The 19856-nt window shown below is 36.1% G+C and overlaps 1 protein-coding gene across 1 annotated transcript in view; it reads right to left on the bottom strand.

Annotated features, from left to right (window-relative positions):
• Positions 1 to 18759, bottom strand: part of Smp_172610 (hypothetical protein) — a gene marked incomplete at both ends in the record, with an annotated part of 19693 nt that extends 934 nt beyond the window's left edge. Inside the window, 5 exons of the mRNA XM_018796514.1 lie at positions 2094 to 2347; positions 4269 to 4614; positions 6906 to 6974; positions 13661 to 13757; positions 18439 to 18759. Of these exons, the coding sequence (XP_018651648.1) occupies positions 2094 to 2347; positions 4269 to 4614; positions 6906 to 6974; positions 13661 to 13757; positions 18439 to 18759 (1087 nt within the window). The remainder of the gene's footprint in view (positions 1 to 2093; positions 2348 to 4268; positions 4615 to 6905; positions 6975 to 13660; positions 13758 to 18438) is intronic.
• Positions 18760 to 19856: the final 1097 nt, after the last annotated feature.

Below are 19856 nucleotides of genomic sequence, written 5' to 3'. Positions count from 1 at the left end.
AACCATCCAACTCAGAGAACAAAACTCCATCAAAAATATCGACTTGAGCTACAAATCTCCATCACTTCTGTGGAGTAAATATTGTCGACAAACACAACAAATCGCATACAAACATGTTTAAAACCTATGAATGTTGTTTTAAAAGACAGCTGTTTAGTAAGTTTACATAGTAAGATATATTTTATTCTAGTTCAATAACCTTTAGTTAAGCCGTAGATTGTTAATATTTCCCATGTAAATGACAGAGAGATACCTTCAACAATAATTGTTTCTATAAACAAAGAAGTCTAGATACAAACGAACATCAGAGAATACGCCAATGTACAACTTTAAAGCGTTGTGAAGAAATGAAAGAGATAAATAAGCATATGAATTTTAGAGTTTACATCACGGACTGACCCTTGTTAGATAAATAGTGAAAATCAGCGGCTCGTATTCGCAAACCTACTGAGGATTTCTGTTCCGCGACAAGTGCTTAACCTTTAGATCGAACCGAGATTTAGTGGATTGTATGCATAACTTTAATCTATTCGCTTTATTGTACAATCAACTTGAATGCTATCCGTGGATAATTGCCTTACATATGACACGATTGAACTTCACTGGTCACGACCCCTCACTAGGACTCCAGGAATTGCTCCTGAAAGTAAGCACTAGCGAGCACATGAGTATTATTACTACTGGAGGTTTGTGGAGCTTATTGGATTTTGTAGTTTATGCCACAGACTGGCCTTAGTTCGATACAGAGCATGGTCGTGGATGCGCATTGCCACTGAGGAATCCCATATTAAAACAAACAGCTATCCAGTACTTCCCGGTTTTTAATGGTTGCCTAGTTAATGTTAAGCGCGTGATTTCGACCAAAAAGTTCACCAACCTTCACAAGTATCCAGTACAGTAGAAATCAGAACTATTAACAGTAAACTTCATTACCGTTAGGAACATATTTCACTACTTCTTAACGGAGTGTAAAAGTCAAATTAGGACCCGCACCGCCGACTCATCCATGAAAGAGTTTTTCCGTTAGCTGAGTTACACGATTGTTTGGAACTTAGGAGGGTTATGACCTGTTAGTCTCATGTCCACAAAATTATTATTAAATGGTAGAACATGATAAGTCTGCTACTGGAACATTTATTATTGACCTCTTATCCTTTTCCACAAACCTACTTATACACTTCAACTCGAACAATAGGGAAAAGGCGCGAAGCGTAAAAGCTTTGCTTCAAGGTTATTTATATACAGGGAATCAGGTGTATTTATAGTTCCACTTCACAATAATCTTCTAGAAACTTCCGAAAACATACTAAATATATTAACGATATAGGTAGTCATCCAATCAAACGTTACACTATCTTTTTGTTTCTCCAAATGTTTCTGAGAAGCTTCTATTCAATGGTGATTGGATAAAACGTTTCCAGGTGTTTTGTAGGCTTCTGGGGATTTTGACGAAAGATACTTCTAAACATTCCATTCTAAGTGACTTATTTCAGAAAACATTTGTGATAGTTGTGCTTTTAAGATCAAAACATCTACTACTCATACTTCATAAACGAATCAACAGTACACTATTATAGATTAATGATTAAAAATATATAAGTTTAATATGAATACGGTCAGGAAGTTGTAAATCAGACTGATGATAATAAAAATACAATTAAAATGATGAAATATGAATTAGGAGAATGGAATAAATGTTTCATTCATTAAACAGATACATCATATTTGTGTAATTAGCTTTGAGTTACATTCTAAGCGTGAGGGATAACGATATTATTCGGTTGTTCAGACTGAAGTGTAAAAGGATTTGAATCGTCAAAAGTCGAGGGCCTTACACACTGGGGCACTGCTCTATGCGGAGGTTAACTAAACGAAATTGTTACTTTTTTCAAATGAACAAAAACGATCAATAATATTAGGAAAAGGTGCGTCTAAACAAAAAGAGAGGATAAAAATAATTGGATCTAACATACCTGGATCTGTAAAATTATCATCATAATTCCTAATCTCATTATTACTACCATCATTATCAGAACCACCATCATCGGAACTATCACTATTGCCAACAGTATCAGCCCAACTTACAGGCAAACACATTTGTAGCGCAGCAGTTTCTTTAATCAATAAAGAACTTGATTCATTTTTAGGAGAAGATTTATCAATACTGAATTTTGTATGCGAAGATCCATAATCCATTTGTGTTGATGATAGATAGTTTGAACATGTTGGTTGAGCAACAATAGATGAAAAGTTTAAATTATCATGATGGTGATGACGACTTAAATCGTCAGATGAAGTTAATGTACGTTGTTGTTCATTCAATTCATTGTCATCTACGACTGTGTAACTAAAATTGTAAATCAAAGTTAGAAAGTTGGTATAATATTCAGTTTCACTGGTTAGGAATGTGACATCATAAAAAAAACCTATTTTGAATATTCGTATATTTAAGCCCTTAGGAAAATAGTTGAAGTGTAAAGTTTTGGAAAATACTACTGCGAAATATCTTATTGACTATGAATATAACTATTAATCAATTCATAAGTATTAGTAGTAGTATAAGGAGGCGCTAGAATAATTTAGGAACTTAAGATTTACAGTTTGGGTCTATAATATCAGAATATTGATGATATGCCCCAATCCCAAGACCTTCAGATGAATCCGAGGAACCAGACGTGTTTTCAATATGGAAAAGTGATACACTGGGGCAATCAGAAATAGGCCGAACGATAAGTGCCTGTGGATATTAACGAGTAAATAAACATCTCTCTCAATCTTTTCGCTACAGAGCCAGTTGGGCTCCGTAGATAAGGAGACTACGTATCAGTATCAACTCATAGGCATCGCATGTCACAACAGGTGGTTTACTTGAATTTCTTCTAACAATTTTTTCGAATTAGTGATTTATAATACTTAATGTACAATTCCGACAAAAAACTGATATTGATCGTGTTGTCTTTTGACAAACAAAATGGAAAACTCTTTGTTTGTTCAGCAATATTTTTTTTACTTAAATATGAAATTGTGTGTAATTGACAGATTCACCTGCAAAATGTATATGACAATCTCTCTATTCTGGAAAACCCACCAACTGATTTGAATCATATAACTTGATGCAAGAGATCAGGATAAAACAACAACAGATGAAAATTAATTTTCACCTCAGAACTAGATTTAAATACTCTTGTTAGTAGGATAGAGATTTGACTATTCCATGTGTTGATTAGGTCCAAATCTAGATATCCTGATTAGTTCATTTCCAACCTACCAGAACAAGTGAATGCATCGAAAAAATGCTAGAAGGTTCTTACAGCAGTGCCATATAAACTTCATTGTTTATTGTAGGATTTTTGGTATGTGTGTAACTGGAAAATATATTGCTCAATCTTGATTCTTGTCCTAATTTAGAAAGAGTCAGATCGAATGTTATGGTCAAAGAATACTAGATATTATTGAAATTAATTTAATTTGTGTGATTGATTGATGACTTTACTATGGGTTGATAGATTGGACTTATGTCGATAAGTTAATTGATTACCGCAATCTAACCGGTTCAGACCATCATTATAGAACAAAACACCACAAAATGCATTCATCTTCGCCATCATTTCACAACTTAGTCTGTAACACAAAACTATATTCGATATGCTGATAACTGATGTAGAACGTTTAATTTCAATTATCTTTGTTAAGAAAAACTATTGATATGATTATCACTACTTTCTGCATTAGTTGAATGTAAACTATTGTGAAATACTTGAAAGTAATTACACCGGATTTTGTGTACATTGAAAGTCAGTCAGTCAGATACAACGTAGGACCAGGCACATTTATGCATCGGTCCAAGTTGCCATACCTCACTCATTAGCACAACAAAATGAACACCGAATTCATAAAAGTAGTTAATTTAGTGGTGGTAATATATAAAAGAAAGGTTGCATATAAAGATATAGTACACGAAGACAGATATGAAGCAATTTTAATCTTAAGGTTTAAGGGAAGATAAAGAGTGTATACACCTACGCCATTGTGATGGATTCTGAGCCATGGCATCCAGTCTCCAACCATTGGTTACGATAGTCGCGCGGACCCCAACCAAGCAGTCTGCATCTACCAAAATGGCTCAGACTAGAAGTTAGTGACTTCAAGCACTGATGCCACGTTTTGGTTTTATACATTGACAGGTCATCATAAAGGTGTATTTTAAAAAGAAAAAAACATTACAAAAACTACAGAGATATACAAAAAAGACAGGGTGTCCTCTTTACCTAGGTTCTTCGTTTATTTCGGATGAATCAGAGAAAAGACTACGTCGACTAAGTAAATGACGAGAATTTTTATGAAGTATTGACAAAGAATTATTATTTGAATTACAAGGAATAGGACGATCAACTGCACAAGCTGACAAAGATATATTATTTGCGAATGGATCCGATTTTCTTTGTGAATCTGATTTATCATCATTAGTGATCATTTTATTTGATGTTATTGACAACGTAACTGAAGATTTTGCAGCGGATAGATTTTTCATTGAATGATTCTGTTCAAAAGCAATTTGCATAACTGACTCAAAGTCAAATGATGGAGGCATAGAGATTGATGTTTGTACTGCAACTAAACCAGAAAAAAAGAAATGTGTATCAGAGAACAGAAACAATGGGAAACAATTAAAACATACTGTTACATAATTCGAGAATTACGATGCTAAAATTATGTAACACAACTTGTCAAGTAGCAACTATAGAAATGAGATATACAAATCAAGAAATATTTTATTGATTTAACATATAGAACCGATTAGATGTTGTATGAGGTCTTACGTTAATATTACAATTTATTTGATAAACCAGAGGACTAGATTTATCTAATGAAGTGATGGATTAGTGATTAAGGAGTACGACTTTTGGCTACTAAGTTTCATGTTCGAATACTGCTTCGCCTATTTTTATTTAAGCAACCGAATAGTATGGTTAACCTTCACATTTAGAGTGTGATTCATACATAAGTACCTGGTTAACAAGTCAGTTTAATTAATTTTTTTAATTAAAGGAAGTTCATGACAAATAAAGCAACACTGGATGAAAACATGGACCTGTGTCCCAATTTAATTTGAAATGGTTTGAATTATCTTATCATGGAGATGCAGATACATTCAGTTGACGAGTTCAAAATAGGACAAAACACACGTCTTGGATTCCATTGCCAGCCACATTCCGTTTATTCGATATCAACTTGTATCTTTTAATTTCTACAATTAAGAAAAAGGATTACTGCAGAGAATCTGTGTGCAACTTAATGTATTTTGGCGTCACATTCACTATATAAGGCTAAACAGTACTATCCAACTACTTAGACTAGGACTGATAAAATGTATCAATGTTTAATAATCAACACTGTACACTAATAACTCATAAATAAACTTGATTATGTACACTATTTTCTTAATGCTGAATAAGAGTAAAACTTACAACAGTTTCGATAGTCTAATTACGCTGCACGTGAATCTGGCAATGTTAATTTTCTCTTTACCCCCTACTACTACAACATCATTAGTAAACCTTTACATAGTTACTGAATCTCTTTTATTACATAAAAATTTGAAGAAATTTCTATCTCTAATAGTGGGTAGAACTAGTGAACTTAAGTTCTAAGATCTGTTTCAGTAATGTGAGAAACAACTTTTCGAGCAAGTTTCTTTTTCATGCATTTTGTAATGAATATTTAGTTGAATAATAATAATTTAGTGAAGATGCCTTAGAAATATTGCTCACATCTGGTGGGATCACCAGGTAAGTAATAGTGAGGTTAGACGCATGGTATTAGAGAGTGACGGTAAATCAGTTCATGAGGTTGTGAATCTTCATCGACTGAGATGGTTGGGCACGTGTTACGTATGCCTGAACACTGATTACCACGTCGCGCAATGCTAACTAGCGTTGGAGACGGTTGGAAAGAAGTTAGGGAAGACCAAACCAAAACGTGACACCAGTCCTTGAAGTCACTAACCCCTGCTCTGAGCCATGTTGGTAGATGCAGACTACTTAGTTGTGGTCCGCGCGACTATCGTAACCCATGGTTAGAGACTGGATGCCATGGCTCAGAATCCATCACAATGGCGTAGGTGTATACACTCTTTATCTTCCTTTAAACCTTAAGATTAAAATTGCTTCATAACTTTCTTCCTTCCTATACTATATCCTTATATGCAACCTATCTTTTATATACTACCACCACTAAATTAACTATTTCTATGAATCCGGTGTTCATCTTGTTGTGCTAACGAGGTATGGCAAATTGGATCGATGCATAAATGTGCCTGCTCTTACGCTGTAGCTGACTGACTGAGTGAAGAAAATTACATACAGCAGTGTTAATATGACATATATATGAAATCAAAAATAATGAGAATATGTTTGATAATTCAACCAAATACTAGCATGATAAAGCATTGGGACTCAAAGTCTATAGTAAGATGAAGGGTAAACGAATTTGCGCCATCATAAACGATTTTGAGCTATTTTGCCCGACGTCATCAACTACTGATATTCTGAACCCCAATCAGGTAATCTGTATTAATATAGATCCCAACTAATTTAATTGATGAAGATTCACTACTTTTTCAACTGATTTACCACTTTTGACCAGTACTTTATGTTTAAAAACACAGCATTGCTCATATGGTCATTCCACGATACACGAGCAATGGCTTCGTAAACATTTATGATAAAAAAACCTGCAGCCTACACATGTCTTCTGTTGTTTCTTGTTATCAGGAAATACACAACTAATTTGCTACTAGACTGTAAAGAAACTATAAAAAAGACACAACACTACTAAACAAACCTAACAAGTTTTATGATGTACAACCTATTTTATAACAATACGAAAACTCTCTTGCCATTTACCTTCGCACATACAACTTGAATTATTTCCCAGAAGATAGGAATTTTTCTTCTTTTTACCTAAAGGAGTAGCTAAATAAACGGGGAAAGAACAAAGATGATAATATCATAATATAGAATCGTTAAAAGCAATATATAGTAGCATAAACCAATTGATCATTGTTAGCAGGATAGTCTTGAATATTACGTATTTTGATTTTCATCCAATTAGCGCTAGCGAAGAGATTCTATGTAAACACTGTGTTGAGAGTTTTATTGGAATAGACATTGTTTCCTTCAAAATTTATATTTATAAACGATTGATCACTGAGTAGTAACCAATTTCAATTGTCTACCTTCTTACGGTTGATTGAATCATATCGATCAACTTGCAACGTACTCCCTAGTTTATGTAACACCACATGGTGGATACTATGATGAGATTTTAGGTTGTTGATGGTAGCCGACAGGAAACCCTGAACATATGCTTTTTACTATTTGGAACTTGTCAGAAAAGAATACCGGTGGTCTTGAAGGAACGCAACATCTCAAACTGTGATGCTGAGTGACGCAGGTTTGAATAAAACAAAGATCATCAATTCCCTCAAGATCGCAGGTACACCTAGCTGAAGAGTACCAACCAGCATGAAACCTAAGTTAAACAATATTTCCTGCACACTTAGTTGATACGAGGTATCAAGTTGATGCAAATGTATTATTCAAAGTTAAAAATCGAATCTCTTCTACGTATGCATTCAGATGTCGCCTCCTACACATAATGAAAACTATGAGAGTCCAATAGGATAGATGAGACATTTCCATCCAGTATAGATTCGGATGATCACCTGTTCTGCCTCTGCAGTTAATTAATTGATTACAAACTTGCCTATCTCGTTTTTATTAACAAATAATTATTTCATTGTTACTCTGATATGAGCAACTATTTCTAAACTTAAAATCCAATTTTTCTTCTTACGTAATCATTATGAACAACTAACTTATTCTTAAATCTAAATGTATATTTACGTTTTAATCTGAATCTTTATTCTTATGTAATCAACAGTAATAATTAACTGATTAACCATTGTTTATTTCATTCTGTCTTAACATGACATCTCATTATGATAATGTTGATCTACTTATCATCACTTAAATGTTATTGATTTTTACATTCAAATGTAAAACTGTATATCATGACGGGAACCCAATTGGGAAAAATGGTTCTGTGTCCGAATTATATTTTCAATTTTCTTTACACCGGTGTTACACACTGAATCAGTTAAGTGATTATTTTAATCAACAGAATGAGAAACTGTTTATGGTTGGAATCTCGGACTAGTCGTAGTTAGACAATCATTGAAAACTAGGAAGCACCGGACAATTGTTCTGTCCTAGTATCGGACTCTTCAGTGGCAATAGGCATCCACAATCTCACCGGGGATCGAACTCAAAACCTTCGGGACAACTGAAGCGGCATCCAATCGTTCTTGATTAAAAAGCCATAACTGAGGGAATTCAAGTGTATCAGGCGTAAGGCAGTTGGTTATCAAACAATTGCGCTGAACCAAGGTTGCGCAATTAATCGGAGTTAAGCGAGAGTAAATCACTGGGCGCCATGTCAATGATTTAAAAGTTAAGTACTCGCTATAAGACCTAAGGGTTGTGAGTTTGATCCTCCGTGGGGTCGTGAAAACTGACTGACACTGATGAGTCCATTGTCAGAACGAAACAGCTATCCGGTACATATTGGTTTTCAATGGTTGCTTAGCTATGATCAATTCGAAATGTTAACTATATAGTTTAATAATCTCCACAAGCTACCTACACAAAATTTATTCAAATGTATAAACCACCATTCCTCGGGATTTAGGAAAGAACATACCAGAAATTAGATGAACTATAACCAAAATCATTATTTAAATTTTAAAAAAAATTATAGACGCGTGTAAAGCTGTTGAATTTGTCTATCTACTGAAAGGCAAAACGTTTAGACAATAAAACTTCGTGTGTAATGCTAGTTACAGCAATAAGTGTAATTAAGGTGTTGAACTAAACTTAGTCAACTGGTTTTCATCTTAGAACAAATATTTAACAAGTAACAACCAAATGAGAGAATACTACAAATGAAAGCCTAGCCACCTTGTTTAATGCTTCGACGACAGTGAGACTAGTTATTTTATGAGTGACCTTTAACAATAATAATGTATTATTATTATCACATTGCGTGGTATTATTAAATAGAGACAATAAATATCGATCACTGTATTGTAGCCAATTCTTTTGCCCCCAAATGCCCTGGTACGGCCAAGAGAGGAGAGAGTCCGCTCTCCCTCTCCAAATGCTCTCACATGGCCACGCGTATATAGCCTCTGTCAGGGAAGTCCTACTCACTGCCTTATCGTGGCATTACTGTTGTTTACGAAATTGAGAGACCGAAAAGCGAATATCCGGTGCTTTAACCGGGTTGGTGGACACGGAAAGTCCATCTAGGGGAGTTGGAAAACCCTCATTCCAAACCAATGGTGTACATGGGCTGGCTCCAGTATCCTGAAGGAACAAATGGCGTATGAACCAATTGTTGGTCACCGGCTACCATGTGACTGCATCTCCTTACGATGCTCCACTGTCTTGTGGATCAGACCTTTAGGTCAAAGGCTCGGGGTGTGGCTCCCATAGAAAGCCACCTGCTTGAGTTTGGGCACCCGAGCAGTATCACAGCCCTCACATAAATCAAATGAGATTTGTATGGCACATATGTATCTGGTGCTCCTTTGTACCAATATTTATGTGTTTAAATAAATAATAAACAAAACTACTCATTAGTTGTTAAAACCGTCTAAAATCATATGAAGTAATATAATTATAAACAATGAGAAAGCCATAGTAAGATGAATAAGATATAAAATGTCTTTATTTATCTTCCATTTAAAAGAGATAAGATTTAAGGAAGAATTGACGGAAGAATTAAAAGAGTACTGAAAAGAAGCTTTTCTGTATTTTAACTGATCTCATTAAACAATACCGAATGTATATCGAACCAAAGGTTGGATCAATACATTCCCAATATCACCTATAGTTGCATCTATGAATTTACATATATGCTTGGAATGACAAGTATTTGGGAAGAGCTGAGAAGAGTTTTTATTAGATTTTCTGAGCATTATTATAGAAATATACATCTGAAAAGCAGTAAAGTGTAGTCATCAGAGACCGACCTGACAAATAGTATAACTCTCTAGAGAGTTCAAAACCATCCATATCAAATTCATTAAATACAATATGCTAAATCTTTGTTTATAATGATAATTCTGTAGGTAATTTTAGGCTATTTTGACAGCTGATGACAAACCTTGAAATAGAATGATGAATTCATCTTATTCTGCAGATCTTACTATTTTTGCTTGTCGGGGAGACTCAGGAAATTCCTTGTAAAAAAGCCCAAAGGGGCCCTGGAAACACTGGAAACATTGTGTTCAGTCAACATTGAATAGTAGTTTCTCAGAAACATCTAGAAAGTGAAGATTAACGTGTCGAATTCCTGATTGGATGATTACTCATCCTGCTACTATGTTCAGTAGGGTTCCAGAACTTTCCAGCAGCTCAATGCCGTCTGAAATACTATAAATACCCTCAATTTTCTGTACACAAACTAACCTTGAAGTAGTGCTTTTTTTTTACATATTTCGCACCTTTTCTCTTGTGTTCAAGTTGTCGTGTAGAGTTAGCCTGGAGTTATTAGAAGAGCTAAGAAAACCGATTCAAACATTCAGTCAGAAGATTTATCATTGCTAAATTCAACTTTATCAAGATGACCGAATCCATTGTAGTGATTATTTCTTTCAGCTTATTTCTTTCTATTACATCATATAACTCAGTTAGTCAGTCATATCCAACGTAGAACCTGACAAATATGTGCGTCAGCACAACTTGTCAGACAAAATTAGCATCGTGAGATCAAATTATCAAGATAAATTCCAGAGCAGTAGAAGTGGTAACAAAATTATTAGTGGTAGGAAAGACCAAGTGTCAAAAACTAAAGACATTAAGAGTTCAGGATACATGAACTTGACAAAGAATGAACGTATCTACATCTGAAACTCGATAATCTTTACGATATTAACACGAATAAGCTAAATTCATAGGCACTAGTCATAAACCTTTTGATTGTTTAACTCATTACAGAATTGAATATCATTAATATCTTCTTAATGTATTGCATAAATCACACTAAAGCCTATCAATACCTGTAAAATGATGAAATCATCATCAATGAAGAAAAAACACTTTTCGAGTAAACCTTATCATTCACGTGTGATCACACACACACACACACAGAGCAACATATGGTTTCTAGTAACTAGTAAATAGTATTAAGTGTTTCACGTATGGAAATAAAAAATGTTTAATAATATGCTATACTTGTATGTATTGTGCGACAATAGGTGAAGTAGAATAATAATAATAATTATTATATTTATCTCTATTTACCTGTAGGTAGAAGAGATGAAGTCCTTGGGAGACAACTGGAGTGGACTAGAAACAATTTGAGAAAAAAAACCGAAATGAGTAAATAAAAATTAGTGTTTAAACGAAATCTTAACACTAAGTTTGAGTAACCGTTCACCAATTGCCTTCAGTGAGTTGTTATCTCACAACAGACGTGGTTGAACTCCACTGGTCACTGCTTCCCACTAGAACTCCAGGACATGTATTTTGAAGTCAGTCACTAGTGAGCATATGATTATAATCAGAAGGGGTTTTGTGGAGATTTCACTATTTTCATAGTTGAAATCATGAGTCAATTGAAGATAGCCCAACATGGAAAACCTGGAAGCACTGGACGGCCAACTCGTCCTATTATGGGACTCCTCAGCAGTGAGCATCCACGATCCCACACTCGCGAGATTCGAACCCAGGACCTACCAGTCTCGCGCCAGAGCACTTAACCGATTGACTCATGATTTCAACTATGAAAATACAAAACCCCTTCTGAAATCTTAACACTATTTTGAAAGTTGAGGTAAAATAGAATGGAGATAAAAACAGATCAAATAAAAGAAAGTACATACTATATAATTAAATCAGAATTTAACATACCTTGATATGGTATGTAACTATTCTTATTTATTAATGATTGGTATTTATTCAGAAATTAAACATCAGGCGTTTTATCATGACAGAATATTTTACTAAAATATTGAATTTCTACTCTCCTTGTCTAGAATTGTGCATATCACAAGGTGAATGACATAATCCCTCCACGGGTAATGCTCTTTATTAGTGAACCTGAGACTCTAGGAAAGGTAGAACTACTAAACGACAGATAGGGATTTTGGTGATTAAAACTACTATCATGTAAATTACTCCCCAAGATCGTAGGGACTATTATATTTTTTTAAAATTACTAGTTAAGTAATTGACGTGAGATGGCTGTTCGTCACACTTTTGTATGATATCAGTCAGGCTGATTCCTATGCGGTTATAAAAACAACTATCCTTTCTTTTTAAACTGGGAAGATCAGTTTGACGGGATAAGCTTTAGATGCTAGATTGGATAATGTCAGATAATCTAACTGTTGAAACTGGACTGCCATAATCAACGACCACAAGAGCGAATTTATCACAAGTAGCTGGTCTCCTATTAGTCTCAAGGTAATTATGACTTTTTCAACCTGATTGAGTCGAAGAAATGGATTATATCGATACTTTATTTAGGCTGTTGGTAAGGTGGTAATTTTGGAGTAGCTATAGGCTAGTTGAACTATTACTCAAATTATTCTATACATCGTTCCAATATTCCGGTCTAAGAGACTACAGTTTCATCTTTTCGTAAATAGTTTTCTGACAGCTAACGTTTTTATTTTTTTCCTTAATGAGGCTAAACAATTGTCTTGTGTGAGACGGTTCTGCTGCATTCTTGATCTCCTGATAACTGAGCCCCCTCTTTTGTTTTCTTAGCTCTTCGTCGTGTTTAGAGAGCACCGGCATGAACTTCCGGATACCTATATATTTAACAGACTTTGAAGTTCATTGAGCTTTATAGATCTTTCAGTTTGGGTTTCAGAGTATGTTGGTACTGTTTTTACAAGACTGAGGATTATCCCAGACATCTTCAGGAAGAACGTTCCCTTAACGGTCGACTAGATGTTCAGCCAACTGTAATTCAACTATATCCTTCACACCTACATCTTCAAACCAGACACAAAAGGGTCTTATTGCTACAATTTTTGACACTTAGGAGTGGTCGGAGTTCGACTATATCCTTCAGAAGATGAGACAGCCTCCTAACGATTGACTGTTGTGATGTTTGAGTATTCAGATCAGATGATATCTCTCTCCCTCTCTAAGCCTTAATTTGGTGTTTGTTTATAATACACCGTTGTTTCAGCACAGCTATAACATACTGTTTTTACAGTCTGTTTACCGGGTTGAGAAGCTGAAAGCTCCACCTAAATACATTTTAGCTTGAGTCAAAATACCTACTAGCCTACCCACTAAAATAATATCTGAGCGTTTAACTTCTTGAAAATAAAGCCAGAACAAATATTGATGCATCAATATTGGTTCTGGCTTTATTTAAATTCATAAAGGGAACTAACTGCATGAAATTCTTAAAAATAGTCTAGAAACCTATATAGTTCATACTTTATTGCTTTTAAACGGAATTTATTCAAGCGAAATTTACCTAAGTATAAAAATGAGTTTTAGACGTCGGCAATCACATAGCGGTAATAAATAATGGATCTCACAATACAAGTATTTTCGCATAGGACACTTACATTTGGTTGGTGAGTCAAATACTACTGTATCAGGGCTGGGTGCAATAAGGTGACTTTTGAAAAAGCTATGAATTCGATTCTGAATCTCATCATCGCACTAACATTTTGTGAAAAGAAAAACAAAAATAGTGAAAACATTACTCTCATCATAATACTTATAAGTTAATGGACAAAACTATGTAGCATTCATATCATTAAGTTGAACGGTGATGGTGGAGGCAGGGATAAATATGACCGAAGTACAAGTTATCCAATCACAACTTAGATTTGCTTATTGATGTATGTGTGGTTGTCAGAACTGGTCAATCAAACAAGTATGGAAAGTAGGTGCAAGGCGGTCAGTGCAGTAGTTTGGATGTAATTATTAGTTTCTAATGAAATTTATTTTAAATCAGATGAGATGGGCCTTGTGACAGTTTTGAGTAAACACAAAAAATTAGGTTTAATGCTATAGAATAGCATGCAAATTAGCGAGATGAAAACCTTATCGACGCAAATCCTACTTTATAAAACAACACAATGAATCAGAAGATAATTTTACAGTTCGTATAAATAGCAAATTCTTTCGTGACACATTATGCACATGGTTGAATGCATTTAAGGTCAAAAAAAGTCCGCGTCATGGTTATCATGTAGTAGGTGAAGAACAGGCTTCTGAAAAACCTTTTTGACATGGCAACCCCCGAATTCGTCCCAACGTTTATTTATTTATTTAATCACATATATATTGGTACAAAGGGCACCGGATACATATGCACCACACAAAATAATGAGAATGGGAGGAGAAGGAAGAAGATGTGTATATATAAAAGGAAAAAAAAGAAAAAGAGAAGAGTAATGATGGGGAGAACTGAAATGTACAACCAAAAGAGCTCTCTCAGTTGGGACAGTATCACAGCCCTCTCGCAAATAAATGAAATGAAACATTCAACTGACAATTATATTCTCGTCCCAACGTTGGACCCAACTAGATCACATCGCTATCAGCCACCGATGGAGGGGCTCGATAAAAGACTGTCGCTCATTCTGGAGCACATGTTTAGATTCAGATCATGCTCTAGTGCGAGCACGTATCTGTCTGCATCTTACTGGACGTAGGAAAGACACTGCAGGGAAACCTCTTAGGGTTCTACTTAATGATAGGCAAGCTAAGAATATATTTCAGGAGCAACTAGAAAAACAGTTAAGCAGTCATGTAAGTTGTGCCCACCCCAAGACAACGTGGAATGACATCCGTAATACTGTGGAAACAGCAGTGATATCCGCTAGTACGGTAAACCATAAGGTTAGGGAGAAACAATGGATCTCAGCAGCATCTACTGCACTGATAAATGCTCAAAAACTCATCCCATCTGGCTCTGAACATATCGAAGAGCGGAGTCAGCTTAAGCGCAGTCTAATAAGAAGCCTGCGCAATGGTCGTGAACAGTGGTGGTTAGCGAAAGCAAGAGAGATGGAAAAGGCAGCGGCAATATGTAACAGAAGACAACTGTTCAGACTTGTTAAAGAAACCGGTATTAGAAACCCAACTATCTCAGATAAAGATGGACATATCATTCATTCTAAATCCAGGAGATTGGATCGATGAGCAGAACACTTTAGGGATCAGTTCAACTGGCCTTCAGCCACACTTCAGTTACCCACGATTCCCAGTCATCCTGAATGGCAAATTGATGTAAGCCCTCCAACCCTCTACGAGGTTGAAAAAGCTATAGGAAATCTAAAGCGAGGGAGAGCAGCAGGCCCTGACAGGTTTACTCCTGAGATTTTTAAGGATGGTGGTCCAGTACTAGCAGCGAGACTGACTGAGATCTTAAATAGAATCTGGGAACTGGACGTAATTTCATCTGACTGGTCCCAATCATTGATTGTGCCAGTCTATAAGAAAGGACAAAAGTCCTCCTGTGACAACCACAGGGGGATGAGTTTGACTAATACAGTGTCTAAAATATTAGCTTCAATAATACTTGGACGCCTAACCAAAGCTCGTGAAGAGCAGACTAGGGAAAACCAGGCTGGTTTTCGACCTGAACGTGGTTGTATAGACCAGATATTCACCCTACGTCAGGTCCTAGAACATAGACACACATTCAGACGTCCCTTAATAGTAGTATTTCTTGACCTTAAGGCGGCATTTGACTCCGTTGATCGTGAGGTTCTATGGCAGTGTTTGTCAGTGAAAGGAGTACCAAAGAAGTACATTAACCTCATAAAGGCTCTCTACTCGAACACAACTGGTCGAGTCAGAGTCTATGGCGAACTGTCATCAGAATTGACTACCTCAAGTGGTGTTCGTTAGGGCTGTCCACTCTCTCCATTCTTGTTTAACTTTGTCGTTGACGTGCTATTAGAAATAACACTTTCATCATCTCAATCTCCAGGAGTTGAACTTCTACCGGGAGGATCACTTGTTGACTTGGAATACGCCGACGACATAGTTTTATTTGGTGAAGACGCTGACAAAATGCAGAGTCTTCTGACCACCATAAGCAACTATGCGGGCATGTTCGGGATGCGATTATCTCCCTCGAAGTGCAAAATGTTACTTCAGGATTGGGTTGCATCGGCACCTGAACTAATGATAGGGAGTGAAGTAGTTGAGCGTGTTGACCACTTTACTTATCTTGGGAGTCTTATCAGCCCTTGTGGTCTGGTGTGTGACGAAAGCTCAGCACGGATACAGATTGCTCGTCTAGCTTTCACCAACTTGCGTCATTTATGGCGTAGGCGAGATGTCCGTCTAGTAACAAAAGGACGGGTTTACTATGCAGCATTTCGGTCCGTCCTACTTTATGGCAGCGAAACATGGCCGATAAGAGTAGAGGATATTCGTAGACTACTAGTATTCGATCATAGGTGTCTTCGAAGCATTGCTCGTATATCCTGGGACTACCGGGTAAGTAATGCAGTTGTTAGGAAATGGGTACTAGGTAAGGATGCCAAATCGATTGATGGAGTAGTGAAACTTCATCAGTTGAGATGGCTGGGACACATGTTACGTATGCCCAACCACCGACTGCCCCGACGTGCAATGTTTCATGGTGTAGGAGTAGGTTGGAAGAAAGCTAGGGGCGGCCAGACCAAAACGTGGCACAAATCCATGAAGTCACTGACAATTTGACTGAGCCATGTTGGTAGGTGTAGACTACCTGGTTGGGATTCGCGAGATGATAGCAATCGATGGTTAGAGACCTTGAATGACATGGCTCAAAATCGTTTGCAATGGCGAAGGTGCATCCACTCTTTGTGCCCTACCAAATTTCAATCTTCCGAATTCTTCATGTCCCTATCCTTTTTCTCTTTTCAAATTTATTTCACTGTATTATACTCTTTCAACAATATCTTCAAACCCTAATCTTTCAAATAATGCTTATACTCTTACTACTTTTACCACTATGGGGTTTGAATCGACAACTGCATCTCTGTGCTAATGTGGTATAGTAACTCGAACTGATGTACGTACGTAAGAAGTTCTACGTTGTGACTGACTGACTAGGCTGCTCAATACATAAAATCAAAATAAAACATAGAATACTAGGTATAAACTGGTTGAAAAATATATAAACCCACGACTAGTGATCCTAACTTAGGTAACAGAGTACACTCTATGAGGTCTCAGAAATTGTAGTCTTGAGTGGTTAGGGGTATGAGGGCGGTTATCACGTTCCGGTTGCCCACATTGTGAAAGGATTTTTCCAGAGATACTCGAAAAGGAAATCGGGTTAGAGTTGGTCTTAGTGACCCGAGAGCGTGACCGCAGTGCACAAGAGACAACTGCTTGAGGCTGGTCATAAGCCACCTTTTTGTGGGTAATTATTGTGTTAGCTCCGTTCTTGTTGAGACCTTACCGCCAGAGACGGAAATCCGTAGGATAAGTGAGGTGTGCATTTTTAGGGTTGACCTTTTCTAACCCCACTCTCCCTTTGTGAGGAGGCAGCACAACTGTTGTGCTGGTTGTCTGAAGGAAACACCTTACTGCCGTCACACTTCTGTACAGTCAACAGTACGACTTCTCCCTCAAGCCTTGCATTTGTTGCTTTTGGTCTTACTGTTCTTCAGCCGATCTACCTGGCGTGGTAGGACCTTGAGGAACGATTGTTCCAGCCAGTATGGCCAGACTGGTTCATCACGATAGACAAACCCGACCACCACATCAAGGTAGCAGCAACGGTCGGGATGTAGTTTCCGAGTGAACACTTCATGATTTATTACCAATTAAAAAACAGTTCATGACTTAACGATTCCTGAAGTGATTAATTCCAGTGATAAAGAAATATTTTAATTTTGGTTCATAATAATGGCTCGATTTGTGTTTTCCCTAATACTCCTGGAACTCTTATTTCTACCATTATTTTCCTCGTATAACATCACTAAAAAATGTTTTAAGCCACTCGTCAGGTACAAATTCGTGTACTTGGCTTCGAATCACATCTTAAGTGTTGGGGCTAGTGTGACTACTAGGTTGTCCAGGCAAAAGTAGGTGGTTGAGATTAGAATCTGAGAATAAATGGTTGAAATTCGGACACCCTAACCACTGAGCCACCACTTCGCCCAATGTAAAACTGCCAAATAAAACTTTGATGCTAGGTCAACCGTTTTGCAATGTAACAAAGTCCAAGAATAAAACTTTGATAAAAACTTACTGACATGATAATTCATGAGGCTAAGAAACAATCGACCAGTTATTTAACATATATGATACATGCCTAAAGTTCTTGTAGAATAATAAACAAGTGAATATTACCAAGTAAACTTATACCTTTAATAACCTAACAAACCTGAGTATCTAGTTTCTCTTGAAGTTTTAATTGTAGCACTGGGTTTTCGTCTATATCAACAGGGAACAATTCTCCCTGAATGTCAGGAGATAAGATAAAAGGCGTCTTGATTCTATTGGGAGTTGTTTTTCTTGAACCACTCTTGCTAATCGGACTGGGATTGTAGGCAAATATTCCCGGGCTGAAGTTCACTTGTTCAACACGACTGAGAAATTCTTTATGGAATGGATTAAAAATCAAACCCCCAGATGGAGTGGTTATTCCGAATTCTTCACCGTATGGGCATATCTTTACTGGAGTACCAGCTCCAGGATTTTCCATTTACCTATAAAACAAATAGGAAATATTTTAGTTTAATGTAAATTTATGACACAACATTAAATGTAAGACAAACAAGCGTAAAACTCACTCAAAGATAGACTAGTAAATAGTTAGAATTCAGTATTTCCGACTATAAAATTGATGAAGTGGCTCCAAACTGTCACTGAATTTTTATATAGGAAACAATTATCTTTGAAAGCTACATGTAATACATTGAGACCAAATATACATATACAAGGAATGCCACTTCTGTGAACTAACTGATACCACACAATCAGCAACCTAAAAACAAAGATCGAAAAATCCATTTTTAAGACATTATATAGTGACAATTAGCAATCAATTAAGAACCTATCTCAACCGAATGAAAGATGAAGATTATTTCGTTTACACATCAATTTTACACACTACACTTCTCAAAAACATGAAGAAAATATTCTAAAAGTTAATGGGTAAAAAGAAGACTTATAAGTCCAGAAAACTTTATTTTATTACGAACGAGTACAAAGCCCAGTGATCACATAAATGAATGAAACTAATTTGTCTAACCTCAGAATTGATTAAATTCTCTATCTACAGTAAATTATTCTACGCGAATACTGAGCACGAATAACAAAAACCAATCATCTCTGTTAACGTACGTGAAAACCATAGTGAATGGCCTATTTACCTCGTTTAACACAGTTTTTAGCCCCGATATTCAGAAATTATATGATCACGGATAATAGGTTTTAAGCAAAAGAGTACTGCAACAATAACAAATGAATTATCGATGAGCAGGCAGGTATTTATTGAATTTCAGGTGTAATCAAATGTCGCATTAAACTGAAATGTATGTGAACTCTAAGAACCCTAAATAAAGACCGATTAATTTATAAAATAGAATTTATTTTTCCATTGACCCATTCACTATGGGACATAGGCACTTTGGTGCAACGGCCTGATGGATATATTATTAATATCTAACGTTACCAAGACCTTTATTCATTTATAAGACAAATTACGGTAAGGATACCAAAGGAATTGATTAAATTGTGAGAAAGGAAAAGTCGTACATTTAATAATTAAATGAATTAGTATAGTTATCAGGACAAGAT

Source organism: Schistosoma mansoni, chromosome 4 (assembly GCF_000237925.1).
Source record: "Schistosoma mansoni strain Puerto Rico chromosome 4, complete genome".
Lineage (NCBI taxonomy): Eukaryota > Metazoa > Platyhelminthes > Trematoda > Strigeidida > Schistosomatidae > Schistosoma > Schistosoma mansoni.
This window is presented reverse-complemented; position numbering and strand designations above follow the sequence as displayed.